Source organism: Oncorhynchus nerka, linkage group LG20 (genome assembly GCF_034236695.1).
Source record: "Oncorhynchus nerka isolate Pitt River linkage group LG20, Oner_Uvic_2.0, whole genome shotgun sequence".
In the NCBI taxonomy this organism is placed as follows: Eukaryota; Metazoa; Chordata; class Actinopteri; order Salmoniformes; family Salmonidae; genus Oncorhynchus; species Oncorhynchus nerka.
The window spans coordinates 44,147,637-44,170,145 of NC_088415.1; the positions used below are offsets into that span (position 1 = coordinate 44,147,637).

At 42.3% G+C, this 22,509-nt stretch overlaps 1 protein-coding gene across 2 annotated transcripts in view; it reads left to right on the top strand.

Moving 5' to 3' along the window:
* Positions 1 to 21,145, top strand: part of mapk14a (mitogen-activated protein kinase 14a) — a 34,934-nt gene extending 13,789 nt beyond the window's left edge. The window contains exons 6-12 of one of the 2 annotated variants that reach the window (XM_029622799.2): positions 1,529 to 1,576; positions 1,801 to 1,915; positions 2,170 to 2,241; positions 6,225 to 6,304; positions 8,511 to 8,589; positions 15,511 to 15,684; positions 16,517 to 21,145. In XM_029622799.2, coding sequence (XP_029478659.1) covers positions 1,529 to 1,576; positions 1,801 to 1,915; positions 2,170 to 2,241; positions 6,225 to 6,304; positions 8,511 to 8,589; positions 15,511 to 15,684; positions 16,517 to 16,584 — 636 coding nt within the window. In that variant the 3' untranslated portion in view covers positions 16,585 to 21,145. Of the gene's footprint in view, positions 1 to 1,528; positions 1,577 to 1,800; positions 1,916 to 2,169; positions 2,242 to 6,224; positions 6,305 to 7,008; positions 7,089 to 8,510; positions 8,590 to 15,510; positions 15,685 to 16,516 lie in introns of both variants that reach the window. The other variant, XM_029622800.2, reaches the window with a different exon arrangement.
* The last annotated feature ends 1,364 nt before the right edge of the window (positions 21,146 to 22,509 follow it).

Here is a 22,509-nt window from a genome sequence, read left to right on the forward strand (position 1 = left end):
CTGACTTTATAAAAACACAGTGAAAATCTATAATTTATTAGTGTCAGTGGGAGTTTTTCTTTTATACATTAAACCAGCGACTAGATGATATTTTAAAGTCTGATCTAGCCAATGATTAGCCAACAATGCAGATGTTTTTTTAGATTCATTTGGGATCCCCTCGCTTTAGCCATGTAGCCACTATGCTGCGTCAGGCGATAATGCTTATTGCTAAAATAGCACACCAGCCTGATAATATGGATGATGTATCAATATGTTTTTGAGCTCATTTCTGTAGGGGAATATTACATTTGAAACGGTTTTTGTATGTTAATTAGGCTGTATGTCATCAACAAGGGGGAGGATTTTATTTAATTTTTCCTAACAATCAGTGAAAATATAAGACTTGATGGTTGGTTATAATATAAAGTACTTGCCTACTGCAAATGAAACATGAAATCACCCGAGATTGAAATTCCGCATGCATAACTCGCTTTCTTGTGATCCTGGACCGTGCCAGTAGTTTTGACTTGGTACTGGCCTGGTGTGCCACTGGCAAATGTACCTGAATGTCAAGCCCTGCTGTCAATAGATCTCTTCTGAAACTTAAATATTTTATCCTTACAGGGTTAAAGATAAACATGTCTTAGTTAGGTACCTTGCTTTGATGTGTCTTACCTTAGCCATTTGATCCCGGATTCATTGAACGAGGGAATTATTTTATAAAGACAAAGCATTTTGTTGGTATTTGTAACGTTGCAATATTTTACATCCTCCAGGAGAGCTACTGGGTGTGCAGGCTTTTATCTGAACCCAGCTCTAACACACTACATTGTAAAAAGTCAGCTGCTCAACATGACCTTGATAAGCTGACTCGGGTGTTTCAGTAGGGCTGGATTAAAACACCCCGTAGCTATCCAGATGGAGGGTTAACCACGTGTTTATATAGGTGCCCAACAGTGCAGTTATTCTACTTTGTGGGGGTTTAGTGCCTTGCTCAAGGGTACAATGGCATGGGATTATACCTGATTAGACCAGTAAGTGGTTCCTTGCATTGTACAACACAATTATCAGTCACCTTGTTGGCCCATGGTGTTACAGACCATTTTATTTTTGGACAAGTGACTTGAGCTTTCAGACAAGTAAAAAAAATCCATCATACTTGTCAGAAGGAGGTACAGTTTATAAACCAGTTTTAATTGCTTCGCTTTCACATAGAGGATTCGGGCCCAGGCTCAATCCTTAAGCAAACACCCTAAATGGCAGAGGAATTCAAATCATAAACAGGACCTCTGATTTTGATCATGACTGAGTCGGTGATTCAGGGCTGCTGTTCAGAAAGAACTGATCTGAGAATAATATTAGAGTAGATCAACTAGAGGTGTATTAGTCTTGAAGAAGCACTGTAGACTGCTCTGCAGAAACACTTCTACAGATCATGGTGGTTTGGTTTTAGCGAATCTAGACTCAATTGAGAAAGCCCATTCAGATCTGGCCTCGTCATATGTAGCTCAGCTGTAATAATATGTCTTATCTCCCATCACTCTAGGACCTGAAACCCAGCAACTTGGCTGTGAATGAGGACTGTGAGCTGAAGGTAAGGGAGTTTTATTATAGGTACGCTCATTCAAACTGGGTTCATCATAAATAGTCCAGACAAGAGTTTCAGTATGCCTGAGGGGAGTAACCAAGCACTATCTGATGTAACATTGGCGGTGACGTTTTCTGCAAGGAGAGAACAGTGTGTGCCTTCTGTGTAGTTTCCTCAGGGTAACCATCTTGCCAGGACCACATGGTTTTGTATTTGTCTGTCCTCCTCAGATCCTGGACTTTGGGCTGGCGCGGCACACTGACGACGAGATGACGGGTTACGTTGCCACACGCTGGTACCGGGCACCAGAGATCATGCTGAACTGGATGCACTACAACATGACAGGTACAGTCGGTAGAGCCTCTGAGTGGTTTAGACAGCCTGCATCTGCTCACTGCAGACACGTTTACCAGTTACACATTTAGGTTACAAATTGTTGATGTACTTGTGATCCTGGGCTAACGTTCCTACCATGTGGATGTCATAATAGCAGAACACTGTAAATGGACATACTGAACATCTTTCTCCTATATGTTATAGTAGACATTTGTTATTACTTTATCTGTTATATGGACATAATGATCACCTATATGTTACAGTGGATATTTGGTCTGTGGGATGCATCATGGCTGAACTCCTCACTGGCAGAACGCTGTTTCCCGGTACTGACCGTATCCTTTCATTGCCCTTACCTCAGTTACCCTACTATGGGTCTAATATGAGTACCTATGCCGAAGCCCACTCCATTCGTGAGTACGCCTGGCCTACCCATTCAACCACTGTTTCTGTCGTTGACACAGTATTAGTGGTTGGTGGTGAGATTCCCACACAATAATATGTCCTTGCTGAATCACATCGGATAGGACCAGAGTACACACAGAATCATGCCGCTGTGATTGTTTGACATATGCATTTCGAACAGCTTTTTGCAGGTCCAGACAGAAGCAGAAGATTGCTGACAGTGCGTGTCCTAAACTGTGTTCTAAGCTAAAGCTCTTCTATGTTCCTAATTTGCTCTGCACAACTAATCCCTCTATGGTGCCTCAGGTGCTTCTTCTCCTTTCAGCTCTGTTCTGCCGCTCTCCCTGCGGCATGTATTGTAGAGGGTCTCCTAGTTCGTCACTTTCTGTGGCCACACTTAATTTCTACCTCACTGAACTTGGTCTCTAAAACTCTGTTTTCTCTGGCGTCCACGCCTGCTTCCATTGTCTGTTAGATGCCAGCCACCTCCTCTTCATTTACACAGTAACCCTAGAAAAGTCTGGCCTCGTGCACCTTGGAGCAAATGACAAGTCTTTTTTAAACCTCAACGTTCTAATAAATACGTTTCATATATGCTATCAGGAAAATTATCCTTTGGTTCTACTTCATACCTTTCAGACCGTCAATACGGTTGACAGTATGGATTATATCCCGCACGCTCCACGCAGTAATAATAACCGTAATAATAACAGTTCAGTCACGCCGGTGACGTGACGCCATGGGAGGACGGGCCCCAGAGGTTCATATTAAATCGTAGGTCAGACCATACACGGTCTATTTTTTTCTCGCAAAGTTAGCTTAGCGGTATTGCGCAAGTTGACTGAGCTGCTGTACAGTTTTTTGGATCTTCTTAGGTCCCGGTAGGGTAAGCTAAACTCGGTGTGATTTGTGTATATTGTCAGTCTGTTACCAACAGAAATATGCGCCCTCTAAGGCTGTGACAGTTCTCCCCCACCTATCCCTTTTATCGGAGGATATCGTGCTTCCTTGTCTTGTACTGACTTAGCCCACCAGCTATTGTGTGTCGGCCATCATACTCCGGTGCTAACAGTGTCACCATGCTCGTTATCGAGGCCACCGGGCACTAGTCGTCCCTCGACTATTTAATGTGTCACTTTCCCTAGATAACCACGTCTCATAGCGGTTCAGCCCTGTGGTTGTAGCTCGGCTCACCAGAAATGATTTTGCGGTTGCTGTACAGCTCTCTACTAGTGATGCACCAATATGACATTTTTGACCGATTTTAAAAATTCTAGTACAGTTAAATAGTTAACACACACATGGACGCAGCGGTCTAAGGCACTGCATCTCAGTGCAAGAGGCGTCACTACAGTCCCTGGTTCGAATCCAGACTGTATCACATCTGGCCGTGATTGGAGTCCCATAGGGCGGCGCACAGTGGGCCCTGCCACGTTAGGGTTTGGCCGGGGTAGGCTGTCCATTGTAAATAAGAATTTGTTCTTATTAACTGACTTGCCTAGTTAAATAAAGGTTACACACACTACACTGACCAAAAAGTTATTTTGTTGGTATTTGCGTATGTCCCCATTACCAGTAAAACATAATCAAAACCTATTTCTTTCACTTACTTGCTGTGCTGTTTCGTTCTTCATTTGTTCAGTCATTTCATTCTCAACCAGGATTTCATCATACATGTCAAGCAGTGAAGTTTCAGCTGTCTGTCTGTCCGTGGCCTCTCTTCCTCTGTGCGCACTGTCACTGTATACGTTTCCATCTTGTCCAGCTGTGTATGTAACATTTCACATAAACCCTGTTTCTTGTCTGCGTCGAAGTAGCGGTTCTTGTACGTAGCATCTAGCATGGCGGCGACACAGTAAAGCGAGAGTGCCCCCGAATCGCTTGTTCACATCCTGTCTCGGCTGTTTTGTTGAGCAGGTGTTTCAATGCCATGACAGAGGGTATCACATCTGCTGCAGGCACAGTTGATGAGCTTATTTCGATTCAGTTGTTTGAATGGAACTAGCTAGTGTGTTCATGTTTCAAACATGTTCTCAAATTCCTTTGAAATGGTAGCAGCGGTATGACAAGCAGCACATTCCTGAGCATGCAATACGACTTCCCTCAGTGCGAAATCCTCGTCGACCCACTCTGCTGTCAACTCCGCATGCTCATGGGGCTGACATCGCTGGTCCAAATGTCAGTTGTGAAGCTAATAGCAGTGACGATATTACTGTGTACCTCCGGAAGGGCAGCATCTGAAAGATGGCGCACTTGGTGGTGTGTACCGGTGCTCGACCCATCGGCGAAAGCCAACATCACCCACGACAGAGAACGGTTGATTGTCAAGGGCAATGAATTGGGGATAGTGAGACGCTAGCGTCTCAAGCGGCCAATAGCCTCGGGAAATGCAGAGCGCCAAATTCAAATAAAACGCTATAAAACTCAAACTTTCATTAAATCACACATGCAGGATACTCAATTAAAGATACACTCGTTGTGAATCCAGCCAACATGTCAGATTTTAAAAATGCTTTTCGGCGAAAGCATGAGAAGCTATTATCTGATAGCATGCACCCACCTGAACCAGTTGTAAACGAAAGAACTAGCGTAGCAGGTGCTACACAAAACACAAACATGTCCTAATACGATCAGACAATACAAGCCATTCATCTCCCAGGTAAGGTGAACGAGGTGGTGGATTCCTTGTCACGACAGAAACTGGCCCTGGGGGAATGGCGACTTCACCCACGAGTAGTGAAGATGATATGGCAGCGGGTTGGAACAGCACATGTGGACCTGTTGGCCTCAGAGCAAACTTCCCACTGCTCCATCTACGAAGGAAGGCAAACGACCTAGGTGTGACCTTATGGCCCAATCCAGACTTTTTGCCTAAGGTTTTATCACCCCATATCAACCAAGCCATTGAGCTGGCGGCCTAGTGCCCACCTCCTTTCCAGAATGCGAAGGAGGAGTGAGCGAATCTCCTGTGTCCAATCCGTTCCCTCCAACGCTATATGCAAGCCTCTGAGCACCACAGGAAGTCAGACCAGGACTGCGTTTCAAGCTCATAAAAGAGACACCCTCCTCCACTTACCCTCGCCTTATGCCCTTGGAGCAATCCCCGTGGCCATCTTTGTCGTTGGTCCAAATGGTTAGCCAAGCAAGGGAAGTTTGCAACGTGAGACCCTCAGCCCTCGTTTATGATATAGTTTGCAAGTGTACAATTGATTGTACATCCGCTAAGAAAAGTCAGCTAAACTTAAAACCAACATTTAATATGGAGAAGTCAACAATCAAATGTAAATAAGAAAGAAATTGTGCTACTAATGCACATGACTGCTCAAACACGTATGATAAAAGTAATGATATCTTTTGGAAACGTTAACTTTGCGCACACAGCTTTCCCTGACATCACGCTTATACATTGTCATTTTCCATTTACCTGATATAGTGGGATGGCTAACATGTGTTACTACCATACCCTGTTCAAAGGCACTTAAATCTTTTGTCTTGCCCATTCACCCTCTGAATGGCACACATACACAATCCATTTCTCAATTGTCTCAAGGCTTAAAAATTCTTATTTAACCTGTCTCCTCCCCTTTATCTACAATGATTGAAGTGGATTTAACAAGTGACATCAATAAGGGATCATAGCTTTACCTGGTCAGTCGGTCATGGGAACGAGCAGGTGTCCTTAATGTTTTGTACACTCAGTGTAGTTTATACAAGTATGTTACATTTGATTTATTCAATGTCCCAGGGTGGTTTTTGTGACTGTTCTTGGTTCCGTTGTGCCAGGCTAGCTCAATCAAGCACAGCTCAGTTATTTTTAAGACAACAAATACTGACCTGAAGACCGGTCAGTAGTTCTTGCCGGTTCCTCTCCCCTTCCAGCTCCTGTTGTTCCTTTACACGTGGTACCTGTTAGACATTGATCAGTTGAAGCTAATAATGCTGCTCGTCGGGATGCCAGAGCCTGAGCTCTTGATGAAAATCTCTTCAGAGTCTGTGAGTTATACACACAGTTACTATACTGCAAGGTCATTTGTTGCTTAATTTGCAAACATTTGATTATTTTTTTATTTTATGTATGAAGTGTGTTCTTATAATCTTCAACACCAACTACCATTTTTAAAGCATGCTATGTTTGTGCTCATCCTCTCAAAATCTTTCTTTGTGAGATGGGGTCAAATGCAAGACCCGTTTGTTATTTGAATACTGATTCTTCACTTGCATAAATGAACATACTATGTTCAAAGTTCGGGTTTTACTGCTATGATTGATTAACTTGTCTTTTTCCTGACTAATTGAAAATATTCTCTTCTCTACCATAACCTGAAGCATGTTACCAATCTGCCTTACACACGCCTATACAATCTTACCCTCTTTTTTGATTTTCTTACCTTCCCCTCCAAAGATGGGACCTTATTGCAGAGCCTCTTAGGAGTTGAGCCATACCATATAACTCCTATAGGAAACTGTGTTAGACCGCTGAGCTAAAGCCTAGGCCAGAGAGCCAGGCCTTAGCTCAGGGAGCAAACGCAAGTCAGGTCTCCTATTGACTGGGAGACTTAGCCCCCTGAGCTAAAGCCTAGGCTATGCATTAGCTTGTGGTGCTAACGTGAGTCTTCAGGTCTCCCACTGACTAGCTGCTTGTTAATGTCTCTGCTATACTGCTGTCTGTACTGATACCCTTGACCCATACCTGATAGATATAAACCAGCTTCAGCAGATAATGCGTCTGACAGGAACGCCCCCAGCCTCTCTAATAAGCAGGATGCCCAGCCACGAGGTGAGCAGGACCAAATGATTCAATACATTCTCTATGGGGCCAACCCAGGATTAAAACCTGGGTCCTCGAACCTGCACGCCACAAGACTGTTAGCTCCGGGATTGGGGTAAATTCAAAGGCATTTCAGGAAGTAAACTGAAAATTGCAATATGAGTTGACCGAATTGACCCCAACCCTGATCAGACCAAACCACCTCCCTTACATCTAGCCGAGAGCAGAGCCACACGCCCAGGGCCACAATATTATAACCTCCTTAAGAGGATATTTGCCTCCACAGGAAGTAGACAAACATATGTTGCAATACATGTTGCATTTGATAATTTGGAGTCACCACTTTTTTTATTTTTTTATTTTTTTATAAGAGTTGAAGGTTTCTATTTTCTACTACACATACACCTTTACTATAACCACTGAGTGGTTGCTGCACGTGAATGCAAGTCCAGCAGCAACTACTCTCTTGCCTCGTAATGTTTGGTTTGCCAAAAGAGTGTTATAAAGCATAAATATACCTAACATTGCATACTAACAAACATTTTGCCTGAGCCAGAATTGGTTTGAATTGAAACACTCAATTGATGAGTGGTAAGGGAAGAAGGTCCTGAAAATAGCAGAATTGCAGTTCCTCTTTTTGAAGTTGGATCTGATTTGAGTATATTGTAGCTACATAGTGCTACATAAGTACTGCAACCAAATAAATAAACACTACTCGGTTATAAAACTCTTTCTTCTCCTACTGCTTTCTTTCAAATCTGCAATTAAACCCTTGTTGCTTATAATTCATCCACACTTGCCAATGTTGTCATGATCAAGTGACAGGACCAACATGGTTCTGAATAAATCTACTCACATTTCTTCTGATGAGGGCCTCTCTAATTAATCCTTGTCCTCGTCCCAAATAGCACCCTATTCCCAGGGAATAGGGTGCTATTTGGGACATGCCTGATATGGTACCAACTAGTGCTAATCATAATTATTACTTTCTGAATACAAAATGAGTGGCCACTTTCCCAAGCCAAGATTAAGACAACTTGATCATGATTTTTTGCCCAGAATAAGTAGCATTAATCTGGGTTGGGAAACAGGTCCTATTAACTAAAAATAAAGGTGGGCATCTTGTGGCTCCCTATTCCCTACATAGTGCATTACTTTTGACCAGAGCCCCATGGGACCTGGTCAAAAGTAGTGGATTATATAGATAATGGGGTGCCATTTGGGATGAAGCTGTGCTTGTGTTTAATCACCCTTAGTGGAGTTGTCAACAACCGGATGCATCCAGTTTTAAGCTATCTTCAACCTAGCTTCCTTTTCTGCTGAAAACTGGATGTGGGAACTATGCTCAGGTGTTTATTTTACTGTTGGTAAGCTAGGTTAGGGTTCTATTGACCTCTTCCTTCCGATCTCTTCACACCCGTTGGTTGACAGGCGAGGAACTACATCAACTCCTTGCCACAGATGCCCAAGAGGAATTTTTCTGACGTGTTCATCGGTGCCAACCCACAAGGTAATGTTGGAATCATGATCCTACACTCAAAACACTTGGTCACATATAAGTTAGACCTGAAGATGTAATCAATTTGTGATGATAATGAAAGAAAGGAGTCACCACCTGATGACCTCTTGTGGCCATGTTCAAAAAGCATCTTACAATCTTTATTCAGTTTGATCGAAAAGGCAAAACTGGTCCTGTAACAGCACTCCTTCACTGAGACTTTGAATATAACAGCATTCCTACACTTCCTCTAGTCCGGCTGGCATCCAGCTCTTAAAGTCTTCCTGACCTGAGACGCTGTATCGGCTGCTTTGATGTGTCAGCACGAAACGTTGATAATGAAGGGGCTGTACCTTCAGACTTCAAGGCGGCACTCTATTACGCTGGTTGGATATCACTGTTTTGAATTAAACAAATGATAATCTTATTGTTTTACATAGGACTGCACAAGCCCTTCCGCTTCCAGTCGGCCCTTCCGGGATAAGCAAACACACAGCTAGCTAACGCAAAGCTTCGAAGTAGGAAAACATTTTCAAAATGTTATAACAACCCTTCTACACTAAAACAAATGACATTAGAGAACTGCAACCTGGAGTTTTGGCTCAGGTACAGCAAACTGGCTCAAATTATATTGCGATATTGTTAAAACGGTACTATATACTATATATAGTCAAAAATATTATCCCTATATGTAACTAGTGATGGGGGAAAAAATTATCACTATTAGCTAGTATCGCTAACATTAGCTAGCTTGCTATCAACACGAAATCAGTTAGCTAATCAAATGTATGTTTTAATAATACATAAACTAGTTATCTATTTATAGGCTTTACATTACCTTACCCCACTGAAGTTATTCATTTTTCTTCTTGGATGTCCTCTGTTGACATACTAGGGCAATGATGTGAATCACCAATGTATTCTTGGGTGTAACGGTTCACCAAACCCACATTTCGGTACATATTGTGTTTTTGGTTTAAAGCAATGCTTAGCATTCACAATGTTCCTCGCATTTTCTGTTGTGCCAGGATTGTTATCTTGGGCCTCTCAAGTTTCCACTCTGATGCATTTATAACCATGTGTGGAGGTGGGAATTTACCAGCAAATACCAGTTGGATCAATTCATGTAATTTGCATGGATTGCTTTTTCGAAATTATGTTTTGTTGCATTTAACTGCAGAAAATGCTGTTAAAGGTAATTTCCTTAGTGACAACGGAGGCATGTGGGAGCAATTTCCTCAGGATGATAGACGAGTTGCCCGCTAGTAATTACTAGTTGGAGGGCCATTCTAGTGGATCTTTCCTTCAATGCCAGATGGGCACTTGTGACTCATAAAGGGGGTGTGTCTGTAGCATGGTACTTCTCCCACTCTGGTGTGATGTGATGGGCTGTCGCTGTTACATAAGCGCAATACAGGGTGCATTTTTTTTGGCCTGGTCAGAATCAGCTGCTTGAATGCAGTGGGGAGAAAGTTAATTTGCTTTTCTGTCTTGCTCCGGTATGCGGGGTGATGTCGGCGTAAATGTGTCAACATATGCGTGTTGGCAGCTGCATAAGCTATTCTCGTTGACTGTGGTGACATACTGTTAACATTTTATCCTTAAACACTCTGTCCATTGCCGTTGTAATCTACTGGGAAACCAGAATGTTCCCAAACTGGAGATTTTAAACAATGATGGAGGATCGACGAGTTGTGTGTTCCGAGATGCTGTTCTGGGCACCACTGTTGTACTGCGCTGTTATTTTCCTATTTGTGGCCCGCCTGTTAGCTTGCATGATTCTTGCCATTCTCCTTGAATTGTTTTTGCACACTAGACTTCTGCTGAGTGGACACTGTCGTGTGTGAAAAGTCTTCATCGATCTACACACAATACCCCATAATTACAAAGCGAAAACAAGTTTAGAGATTTTTGCAAATGTATAAAAAATTAAGAGCTGAAATATCACATTTACATAACTATTCAGACCCTCTACTCAGTACTTTGTTGAAGCACCTTTGGCAACTATTACAGCCTTGAGTCTTCTTCGGTATGACGCTACAAGCTTGGCACACCTGTATTTGGGGAGTTTCTCCCATTCTTTGCAGATCCTCTCAAGCTCTGTCAGGTTGGATGTGGAGCGTTACTGCACAGCTATTTTCAGGTCTTTTTTATTTTATTTTATTTTTTATTTCACCTTTATTTAACCAGGAAGGCTAGTTGAGAACAAGTTCTCATTTGCAACTGCGACCTGGCCAAGATAAAGCATAGCAGTGTGAACAGAAAACACAGAGTTACACATGGAGTAAACATTTAACAAGTCAATAACACAGTAGAAAAAAATGGGCAGTCTATATACAATGTGTGCAAAAGGCATGAGGTAGGCGAATAATACAATTTTGCAGATTAACACTGGGGTGATAAATGATCAGATGGTCATGTACAGGTAGAGATATTGGTGTGCAAAAGAGCAGAAAAGTAAATAAATAAATAAAAAATAAAAAACAGTATAAAAACAGTATGGGGATGAGGTAGGTGAAAATGGGTGGGCTATTTACCAATAGTCTATGTACAGCTGCAGCGATCGGTTAGCTGCTCGGATAGCTGATGTTTGAAGTTGGTGAGGGAGATAAAAGTCTCCAACTTCAGCGATTTTTGCAGTTCGTTCCAGTCACAGGCAGCAGAGTACTGGAACGAAAGGCGGCCAAATGAGGTGTTGGCTTTAGGGATGATCAGTGAGATACACCTGCTGGAGCGTGTGCTACGGATGGGTGTTGCCATCGTGACCAGTGAACTGAGATAAGGCGGAGCTTTACCTAGCATGGACTTGTAGATGACCTGGGATGTTCGATTGATCGGGTTCAAGTCCAGGCTCTGGCTGGGCCACTCAAGGACATTCAGAGACTTGTCCCGAAGCCACTCCTGCGTTGTCTAGGCTGTGTGCTTAATGTCGTTGTCCTGTTGGAAGGGGACTCTTTGCCCCAGTCTGAGGTCCTGAGCGTTATGGAGCAGGTTTTCATCAAGGATCTCTCTGTATTTTGCTCTGTTACTCTTTCCCTCGATCCTGACAAGTCTCCCTGCCTCTGAAAAACATCCCCACAGCATGCTTCACCGTTGGGATGGTGCCACATTTCCTCCAGATGTGATGCTTGACATTCAGGCCAAAGAGTTCGATCTTGGTTTCATCAGACCAGAGAATATTGTTTCTCATGGTTTGAGTGTCTGTAGGTGCCTTTTGGGGAAAACTCCAAGTGGGCTGTCATGTGCCTTTTACAGAGGAGTGTCTTCTGTCTGGCCACTCTACCATAAAGACCTGATTGGTGGAGTGCTGCAGAGATGGTTGTCTTTCTGGAATGTTCTACCATCTTCACAGAGGAACTCTGGAGCTCTGTCGGTGACCATCAGGTTCTTGGTCACCTCCCTGACCAAGTCCATTCTCTCCCGATTGCTCAGTGTGGCCCGGCGGCCAGCTTTAGGACGAGTCTCGGCGGTTCCAAACTACTTCCATTTAAGAATGATGGAGGCCACTGTGTTCTTGGTGACCTTCAATGCTGCAGAAATGTTTTGGTACCCTTCCTCAGATCTGTGCCTCGACACAATCCTGTTTGGTAGATCTACGGACAATTCCTTCGACCTCATGGCTTGGTTTTTGCTCTGACATGCACTGTCAACTGTGGGACCTTATATAGACAGGGTGTGCCTTTCCAAATGTCCAATCAATTGAATTTACCAGAGGTGGACTCCAATCAAATTGTAGAAACATCTCAAGGACGTTAAAAGGAAACAGGATGCACCTGAGCTCAATTTTTGAGTCTCATGGAAAAGGGTCTATATACTTATGTAAATAAGGTATTTATTTTTGTAAACCTTTTCACTTTGTTATTATGGGGTATGGTGTAGATGGATGAGGAAAACATTAATTTGATCAATTTTAGAATAAGGTTATAACGTAACAATGTGGGAAAAGTCAAGTGGTCTGAATACTTTCTGAATGTACTGTACATACACTATATAGAATCTAACATTTCACAACAATACACACATCTAAAAAAAAATTAAAAATGCAATTAAGAAATATATAAATATTAGGATGAGCGATGTCCGGATGGCATTGACTAAAATACACTATAAGTTGTCGTGACCCTACTTTCATTAATCTGATGACTGTTAGTCTAATCAACTAAATTTGTTTAATTGTTACCTGATTTAAAATTTTTCGAGAGGGAAAAAGAGACCCCTATCGTTGATACATTTTTAGAAACTGTTCTCACAGTAATCATATACTTTGCACACGAACCGCCGCCCGTTTAAAGTAAAATCATGAAAGTATTTACGTGTGAATGCCTTCGTTCACTGTTTTATTTCTGTCGGAACCAGCCCTCCTTAGGAAGGGTGATGGGTTGGCCTTTCAGCGGCACGCTTGTAAGGCTCCGATTGTCCAAAAGGAGTCCTGTACCCCCCCCTTCCCGTCTGTTGTTCACTCTGGAAGATGCTCCTTGGAAGATAGGCTAGCCAGCCGTGTCGATGGTTACCACTGGGTGATGAGAGTAACGTACTACAGTGATTTGAGAAGAGTAGTACAGAGCACCCACTTATATATTTGCTTTTCTAGATACTTAGGACAGCTAATCAGCTGTACCAATAATTGACTGAGAGGTGAGCTTCTCGCCTCTTCCTCGTGTTGATATTCATATTTCAGACCACTTTAGACATGGGCTGCAGCTCCGTCTTTCCTGGTCTGGGAGGTGAGTTTATTTTCTTCACCTCGTGTTGAGGTTCAAAGTTCCAACCATTTCAAACGTGTAGCTACTGCTTCACGTTTTTCTGGTCTCATGTTAATTTCTTTACCAATACTTTTATGCACTCTGAGAGACAAGGACGGTTCCATCAGGCTTACCTCGGTGTGGCTCCCTACTGTGCAGTTTATAAGAGACAAATTATTTTATGGCTCCTAAAAATAGTTTTTCATATTTCATATACAATGTTAAGGACGGCGACTTCGTACATGTAGTGTAAACTTTTCAATTTACATTATTTCCCTTAACCTTTTTAATGATATCACAAAATTACCACCTATATGAGATTAGTTTTCTATAGATCATCTCTGGCCATTCCCCACGTTCTTATGTTAGAAATATTGTTCCAGTATTTGCTTTAGAAACTGTTTCGGTGGGAAGACTCTGTGTAGATCAAGGAACATTCCTTTGGTTAATACTGGAAAGGGCGACCCTAGATTTCCTCTCCTTTAATTTACGATAGGGTGTGAGCTGTCAACCCGGCAGCAGCTCTCTCTTCTGTGGGTGAGAGAAGGGCTGGTTACTGTCGTCCATTGCCAAGCTCATCTGACCCATTGGATCCTCAGGACAGTCATGACAATATGAAATGAGTAAAGCAGTATGTAAACGTTATTAAAGTGACTGGTGTTCCATTATTAAAGTGACCAGTGATTCCATGTCATTAAAGATTTTTCTTTTACATTTTCACTTTGAAGACACTATCTATGAGTGGCGATGGCCCCTAGTAAAGTAGCCAGTCGACATGGGCTACAAGGGATGCCTTCTCAACATGGTTTATGTTTAACTCTGTCACTCAAATAATGTGGCCCGATGCCACTTTTGAACATCATGTGCTCATATCTAGTAATCTCATCTTCTTTCACCAAGGAACACACTTCTCTAAGCTTGCTGAAACTCGCCTGAAAGGTTTTCATTTTGAGCCCTAACCTCTACAGAAAGATATTGTTAGCGCTGACTGTTATAAAAGGCTATAAATTCTTAATTCCCATTCTCATTCAGAATAAATATATAATTGGTAACAATATAAAGATTTTGAAGCACATTTGATTACTATGCTAGTTCTTGTATAAGAAAATGTTGTGAGGTTCCCATAGTTTAATCCAATAAAAGTACTTTTTGTAGTGTCTCTTTGGCAGTTATGCTTCCTGTCACCCAGTCATTCATGATGCAGTTCCATCACTTAGAATATTCGATATCTTATAGGCCTATTATGCGAACAGTTCATGCAAGCAAACACTTCTTATTCATTACATTTGTTCAAATACAAAACGTTCAATCATTCACTGGTGCATCATTATGATTTTACATTCCGACATTACATGTATTCATCGCAGTGCCATTCTATACCGTATAAGTACAGTTCTTGGTCATTGTACATACCATATGTAGGTCATATGGACTTCATCCACAACAATTCCAACGGTTTTGGAGTTCTATAGGACTGAGGCCAAAATATCTCTCCCTGTCTTCCCCAACCAGCTCTCTGGACTTTCGAAAGACAAGGTCGTATGCACCATTCCATATCACATTCTTGTCTTCCTCCACAACCAATGCTCTGAGACCCAGGGCTTCTGCCTCGTGGATTTGGTCCTCCATCCACCACAGCCTTTAGCGGGGAAACGACTGTCCGACTTGGAGGCTGTTTTCCTAGGTTCTTGAAGACTAGAACTAGCTAGCTAGCGCTGGTAAATGAGGCTTTCCCCCTTGGCAAGACTGCCAATACACCCTCCCCTTGCACAAATGCAAACATTTTAAAGTTGCTCCTATTAAATCACTAAATTGTCTGTTACTGTGGCAGTGCCGTCTCTATCTCCTTGTAAGAAGGTGCCATCAGAGTTTAGTTAGCTACCTAGCTTTAGCTTGGCTTGTTTACCTTTAGTGGGGGCGTTGCAAATTGATGTGGAAGCGCGGGGGACGTTGCGCATGCATGCATATGAGAACCAATCAAAAAGTGACTTGGTAGTGAGTGGAAACGCCAACCCGGATGCTTCACATTTATACAGCCGTTGACATATCTGGCTCGTTGTTCTATCGGTGTCCTTATGCTCTCCGTTCATGGTCTGTCTGTAAAAAAACACCTTTCCAGCAGAGGGCAGCCCATGCCTGTCACTGAACCTAATCTGAACTGACCATATTGATGTTGTTCTTCTGCCTGTAGCTGTGGACCTGCTGGAGAAGATGTTGGTTCTGGACACAGATAAGAGGATAACGGCTGCCGAGGCTCTGGCCCACCCCTACTTCTCCCAGTACCACGACCCCGATGACGAGCCTGAGGCTGACCCCTACGACCAGAGCTTTGAGAGCCGTGAGCTGGAGATCGAGGAATGGAAACGTATGTAGAATTTAAATGTACAGGAATCATTATGAGATTATTAGAGGTCATACATGCTCAGCAAGTGCATTGCAAAGGCATCACAATGCATTCATTATACCTGAATGCTTTCAAGGATAATTTAGCTTTTTTTAGGACCATCTGTTTTATGTAAATGGAATGTTATAGAAGGGTACAGACACATCATTTTTTGCGATTTCACTTGTTTTTGAGAAAAGTACCCCAACCAGCAATTCATTTCTTTGTTGTGCGGTATGGGGCTCTAAAAAAACATGAACAAAGGCTCCAAAAACACCCAAGTACCTCCTTTTAGAAACAAAGGCCCTCAGTATAATGATGCAGATCTTAAGATGTTGATAACATGAAATTGTCGTTCTGAACTTTATCCACCACATTGTTTCATTTTGTTGTGGAATAAGTTCGGAATGACACAATTTCATATGTACAACATATTAAGATCTGCATCACTATACGGAGTGTTTCTGTTTCTAAAAGGATGTATTTTGGTGTTTTTGGAGCATTTGTTCATGTTTCTTTCAGAGCTTACTTACTGCATGACGAGGAAATGAATCACTGTTGCAGTAAGTTTCTCAACAACAAGTTAAATCTCAAAAAAGGTGTCTAGACCCTTCTATAACATTCTATTTACATACATTTTTGTTTGCTTTTTTTACAACCAAACCTAAACTTCCTTTTTAAGAGCACTGTTACAAAATGTTTTGTCCATCTTGCAAAATGTATTTTTATCTGCTCTGTTCCCAACACCACAGACGGAACAGAAACACCCACAACACACATTTATCTCTCTCTCTTCTCTCTCGTCTCCTCACAGGGTTGACCTATGAGGCGGTGTGCGATTTTGAGCCACCTATCTTTGATGGAGACAACATGGAATCGTGATTGGAAGATGTGATTTCTACAAGCCCCTCCCCCTCAGCCCCTACAACTTTATATCACTTTGAGGTTCCCGCTTATCATACGACCTTTGGGAAAACAATATCATCCGAGTGCCTACAAACGTTTGTCTTTTGTTATATTTTTTAAGCTGGCGCTCTCTCTCCCCCCCCATTCTGACTTGTAAATGTGTTGCAAGGGAAAAATAACTAAAATGGCCTGGTCCCAGATCTGTGTTGTGGCATGACACGGCCATGGGAGTTGGCTATTCAGCACAAACAGATCTTGGAACATGCAAAAACTAAAATGTAGGAAAGGAGATTTTCAAGGACTGAATATCTGTATTTACTACAATTGTATTTTCAAGGCAGAAACAGAGGCAAGCAACAACCAACCACTAATACCATTATTTGTCCATTGCTGGAAAATGTCATGCTTCTGTTATTATTCTGTCTATATGTATGTTTTAAATGGCACCCTATTTACTATATAGGAAATAGGGTGCCATTTGGGATGAAACCTATATTTCAACTACACGGATCAAAAATATAAATGCAACATACAACAATTGGAAAGATTTTACTGAGTTACAGTTCATATAAGGAAATCAGTCAATTGAAATTAATTTGTTAGGCCCTTATCTATGGATTTCGCATGACTGGGAATACAGATATGCATCTTACTTTTGTATATATAGTGTATGCGGACACACCCGTTGCTGACGGGTGTATAAAATCAAGCCCACAGCCATGCAATCTCCATAGACAAACATTGGCAGTAGAATGGCTTTAGTGAAGGGCTCAGTGACTTTCAACGTGGCACTGTCATAGGACGGTGCCACCTTTCCAACAAGTCAGTTAGTAAAAGTTCTGCCCTACTAGAGCATCCCCGGTACAACTGAAGGGGCTGTTATTGTGAAGTGGAAACGTCTAGGAGCAACAACGGCTCAGCCGCAAAGTGGTAGGCCACACAAGCTCACAGAATGGGAATGCTGTAGTGCGTAAAAAAACTTCTGTCCTTGGTTGCAGGACAGACGAGTTCCAAACTGAGTTTGGAAGCAACGTCAGCACAAGAACTGTTCTTCAGGAGCTTCATGAAATGGGTTTCCGAGGCCGAGCAGCCACACACAACCCGAAGATCACCATGAGCAATGCCAAGCATCGGCTGGAGTGGTGTAAGCTCGCCACCATTGGACTCTGGAGCAGTGGAAACGCATTCTCTGGAGTGATGAATCACGCTACACCTGGCAGTCTGACGAACAAATCTGGGTTTGGCGAATGCCAGGATGACGCTAGCTGCCCCAATGCATAGTGCCAACTATAAAGTTTGGTGGAGGAGAAATAATGGTCGAGGGCTGTTTTTCATGGTTCGGGCTCGGCCCCTTAGTTCCAGTGAAGTGAAATATAGCATACAATGACATTCTAGACGATTCTGTTCTTCCAACTTTGTGGCAACAGTTCGGGGAAGTCCTTTCCTGTTTCAGCGTGACAATGCCCCCGTGCACAAAGCAAGGTCCATACAGAAATGGTTTGTTGATCGGTGTGGAAGAACTTGACTGGCCTGCACAGAGCCCTGACCTCAACCCGACCGACCACCTTTGGGATTAATTGGAACACCAACTACGAACCAGGCCTAATCGCCCACATCAGTGCCCGACCTTACTAATGCTCTTGTGGCTGAAGGGAAGCATATCCCCGCAGAAATGCTCCAACATCTAGTGGAAAGCCTTCCCAGAAGAGTGAAGGCTCTTATAGCAGCAAAGGGGGGACCAACTCTATATTAATGCCCATGATTTTAGAATGATATTGTGTCCACATTTGCCACATTCTTTTGGTAGTGTAGGGTTGTGGATCAGAACCAGTCAGTATCCGGTGTGACCTCCATTTGCCTGCAGTGCGAACACATCTCCTTCGCATAGAATTGATCACGTTCTTAATTTTGGCCTGTGAAATATTGTCTCACTCAATGGTTGTGCGAAGTTGCTTGATATTGGCGGGAACATTTTCAGCCTCCAGGAATTGTGTACAGATCCTTGTGGCATGGGGCCGTGCATTATGCTGAAACAAGAGGTGATGGCGGCAGATGAATGGCATGACAATGGGCCTCAGGATCTCGTCATGGTATCTCTGCATTCCAATTGCCATTGATAAAATGCTATTGGGTTTGTTGTCCGTAGTTTATGCCTGCCCATACCATAACCCCACCGGCACCATGGGACACTTGTTCACAATGTTGACATCAGCAAACCGCTCTCCCACACTATGCCATACACGTCGTCTGTGGGTTGTGAGGCGGGTTGGACGCACTGCCAAATTCTCTAAAACGGAGTGGCTTATGGTAGAGAAATTAACATTAAATTATCTGGCAACAGCTCTGGTGGACATTCCTGCAGTCATCATGCCAATTGCACACTCCCTCAACTTGAGACATCTGTGGCATTGTGTTGTGACAAAGCGGCATATTTTAGAGAGAGTGGCCTTTTGTCTCCAGCACCTGTGTAATGATCATGCGGTTTAGTCAACTTCTCTATATGCCACACCTGTCAGGTGGATGGATTATCTTGGCAAAGGAGAAATTCTCACTACCAGGGATATAAACAAATTTGTTCACACAATTTGAGAGAAATGTGCCTTTTGCTCGTATGGAACATTTGGGGGATCTTTTTCAGCTCATGAAACATGGACCAACACTTTTTACATGTTGCATTCATATTTTAGTTCAGTGTAGTTTTTTTATATTCCTCCCTCAGAAGTTTTTGATATTATTTTGAGACTTCTATGGCTTATCACTGTGACATTCAAAAGAAATGAGATGCTGAATTAAACGTCCGGAAAAATATAGCTGTGTACTATATGATTTAATCATTTAATAGTGTATATCAATTGAAATGTGGAATACAGACTGTCAGTCTCGCAATGCCAATCGCAGCATTAGTGTCACAGATTTACAGGCGCTTCAGAAATCTGCTTTACTGTATCAGACAGGCTGGGTCTCAAATGGCACCTTAATACCTATATAGTGTAGGACATTTAGTTTTATTTAACCAGGTATGTTGACTGAACACATTCTCATTTACAGCAACGACCTGGGGAAATGTTTCAAGGGGATGAAGGAGCCAATTGGAAACTGGAAATAGTTGGTGACCATGATGGTAAGAATGCCAGATTGGGAATTTAGCCAGGACACCGGGGTTAACACTCTTACCATCAGTGCCATTGGATCTTTAGTGTCCACAGAGTCAGGACACCTGTTCAACATCAGTTCCAAAAGATGACACCTTACTCAGGGTAATGTCCCTAGTCTCACACACAATTTTTAGACCAAAGTAAAGAGTGCCTCCTACTGGCCCTCCAACACCACTTGGTCTTCCATTCAGGGACCGATCAGGACCAAACCTGCTTAGCTCTAGAGTCAATCCAGCAGTGGGATGCAGGGTGTTATGCTGCAGGGCACATAAGGTTTTGGTCAAAAGTAGTGCACTATATAGTGAACAGGGTGCCATTTGAGACCCAGCTAGGGATTTCTTCTATTATTCAATGTTATGAGCTTTAGGAAATGTTTTAGCTGTGAGGAAAAATAGCTTTAGATCTACCACATTGCAGATGCATCTCCATCCCCCACGCCCTATATTCTTACAACTCTTCAGTCAGTGCGACATTTGGTTAAATGCCAGCAGCCAGACCACGATGTTTACTACCATTTTTAGTGCTCAAACCCTAAAATCATTATTCAGTTAATTTAATACCCAAATAATTGATTTCTATCATTCAAATTTTTTAATTTTAAAGTGGCTTCCTCATGTCCTTTCTACACTGAGGTGAAGGAGCTACGTAGATGAAAGCGAAAGCCTGGTATGGGTCAACCATATTGCTTTCTGCTGTTCTCAAAACAGAACAGTACAGACAGATGAGGGAAGTTACTGTTGGTCATTGATGTAGCCCCAGTCTGCCTAAATAAAATGGCCCTGGAAATCTAGCCTGTTGAACCAGATTGATTGCTGGACTCTATTGAACACAGAATTCAGTCTGGTTTAACCAGGCTAAGGATTCTGAATACCACTTTAAATATTTACACTTTGAAACCAGATGGAGTTCCTTTGAGCCACTGTAGGTAATTTAATGTGCCAAATAATGTGGCATTAATTAAACCAGGAAAAGGTGTTTGTGGGTACAAAATCTATCTAATGTATGTACATATCTGTTCTATTTTAATTTTTAATCTTCATTACTTATTTTCTGTGGTTTGTTAGTGAATTCAATTCAACCAATCTTCATTATCAGCATGTTCATCATTTTACATGAGTGATTTTTGAATACGTGTGTGTTTACAGGAGTTTGAAGTGTCATGCTTAAAGCCACAAAAGAGAAATATTAAATTAATGTCAAAAATAAATTAGGGAATTTCTTAGATATATTTATACTTTGTTGGTGTGGTATTTATAAACTGGAGAGGGATACTGTTGTTTATTTCAGCCAAGCCCCATAGAATACGTATCTAACAGTCTTAACAACAAAGCAACTATTAGAATCATTAATGCCTTTGTTAATAAAGACAGTATTTTTCAGAGCGCAAGAGTCAGTTTTTTTTTCTTTGTTTCCTCAAGTCTATATAGTACATAGCATCTCCCGGGTGACCTGGACAAACGTCTAATATTGCAGTGGATGTATCTGGTGTGATCTGGCTGGTATCACAGCTTAATTAACCACACTGAGCATCATCAAATAACAGCCTTTAATAGTCCACAAGGGGTCACACTTCACAAAGGATTGGGTATTTACAAAGATTTTAAAATAAAGGTTTTGAAAGACCAGTTCTTATTGGCTTTTGGCTGATTTGTTTTATGATGTGTGACACATTAAGGATTATATTTACAGGCATATGCCATAAAGATGTCACAGTATGGGATGGCTGCTGTTTTATGGGCTCTTAATCAACTATGCTATTTTATTAGTTTTTCAGCATTTGTTTTGTAACTTATTTTGTATAGAATGTTGCTGCTACTGTCTCCTATGACTGAAAAGAGCTGGAAATCAGAACAGTGATTTCTCACCTTGAACTGGATGAAGAATTTATCTTTAATGAGTCGTGCGAGAGGGATTTACTCCAGACACCCGAATAGACCCTCATCCCCGTCATTCACAGGAGAAAAAGAACGACTGCGCAATCTCGCTCTCCGCAGCTGATGTAAGACCTTTTAAACAGGTCAACATTCACAAGGCCGCAGGGCGGGACGGATTACCAGAACGTGCACTCGGAGCATGCGCTGACCAACTGTCAAGTGTCTTCACTGATATTTTCAACCTCTCCCTGTCTGAGTCTGTAATACCAACATGTTTCAAGCAGACCACCATAGTCACTGTGCCCAAGAACACTAAGGTAACCTGCCTAAATGACTACCGACCCGTAGCACTTACGTCTGTAGCCATGAAGTGCTTTCAAAGGCTGGTCATGGCTCACATCAACACGATTATCCCAAAAACCCTAGATCCACTCCAATTTGCATACCGCCCCAACAGATTCATAGATGATGCAATCTCTATTGCACACCACACTGCCCTTTCACACCTGGACAAAAGAAACATCAATGTGAGAATGCTATTAATTGACTACTGCTCAGTGTTCAACACCATAGTTTCCTCAAAAGCTCATCACATTGACTCTGTACTGGTACACCCTGTATATAGCCTTGCTATTGTTATTTTACTGCTGCTCTTTAATTATTTGTTACTTTTATATGTGTCTTCCAAATGGACAATGACCCCAAGCATACTTCCAAAGTTGTGGCGAAATTGCTTAAGGACAACAAAGAGTGGCCATTGGAGTGGCCATCACAAACCCTGACCCCAATCCTATAGAAAATTTGTATGCAGAACTGAAAAAGCCTGTGCGAGCAAGGAGGCCTACGAACCTGACTCAGTTACACCAGCTCTG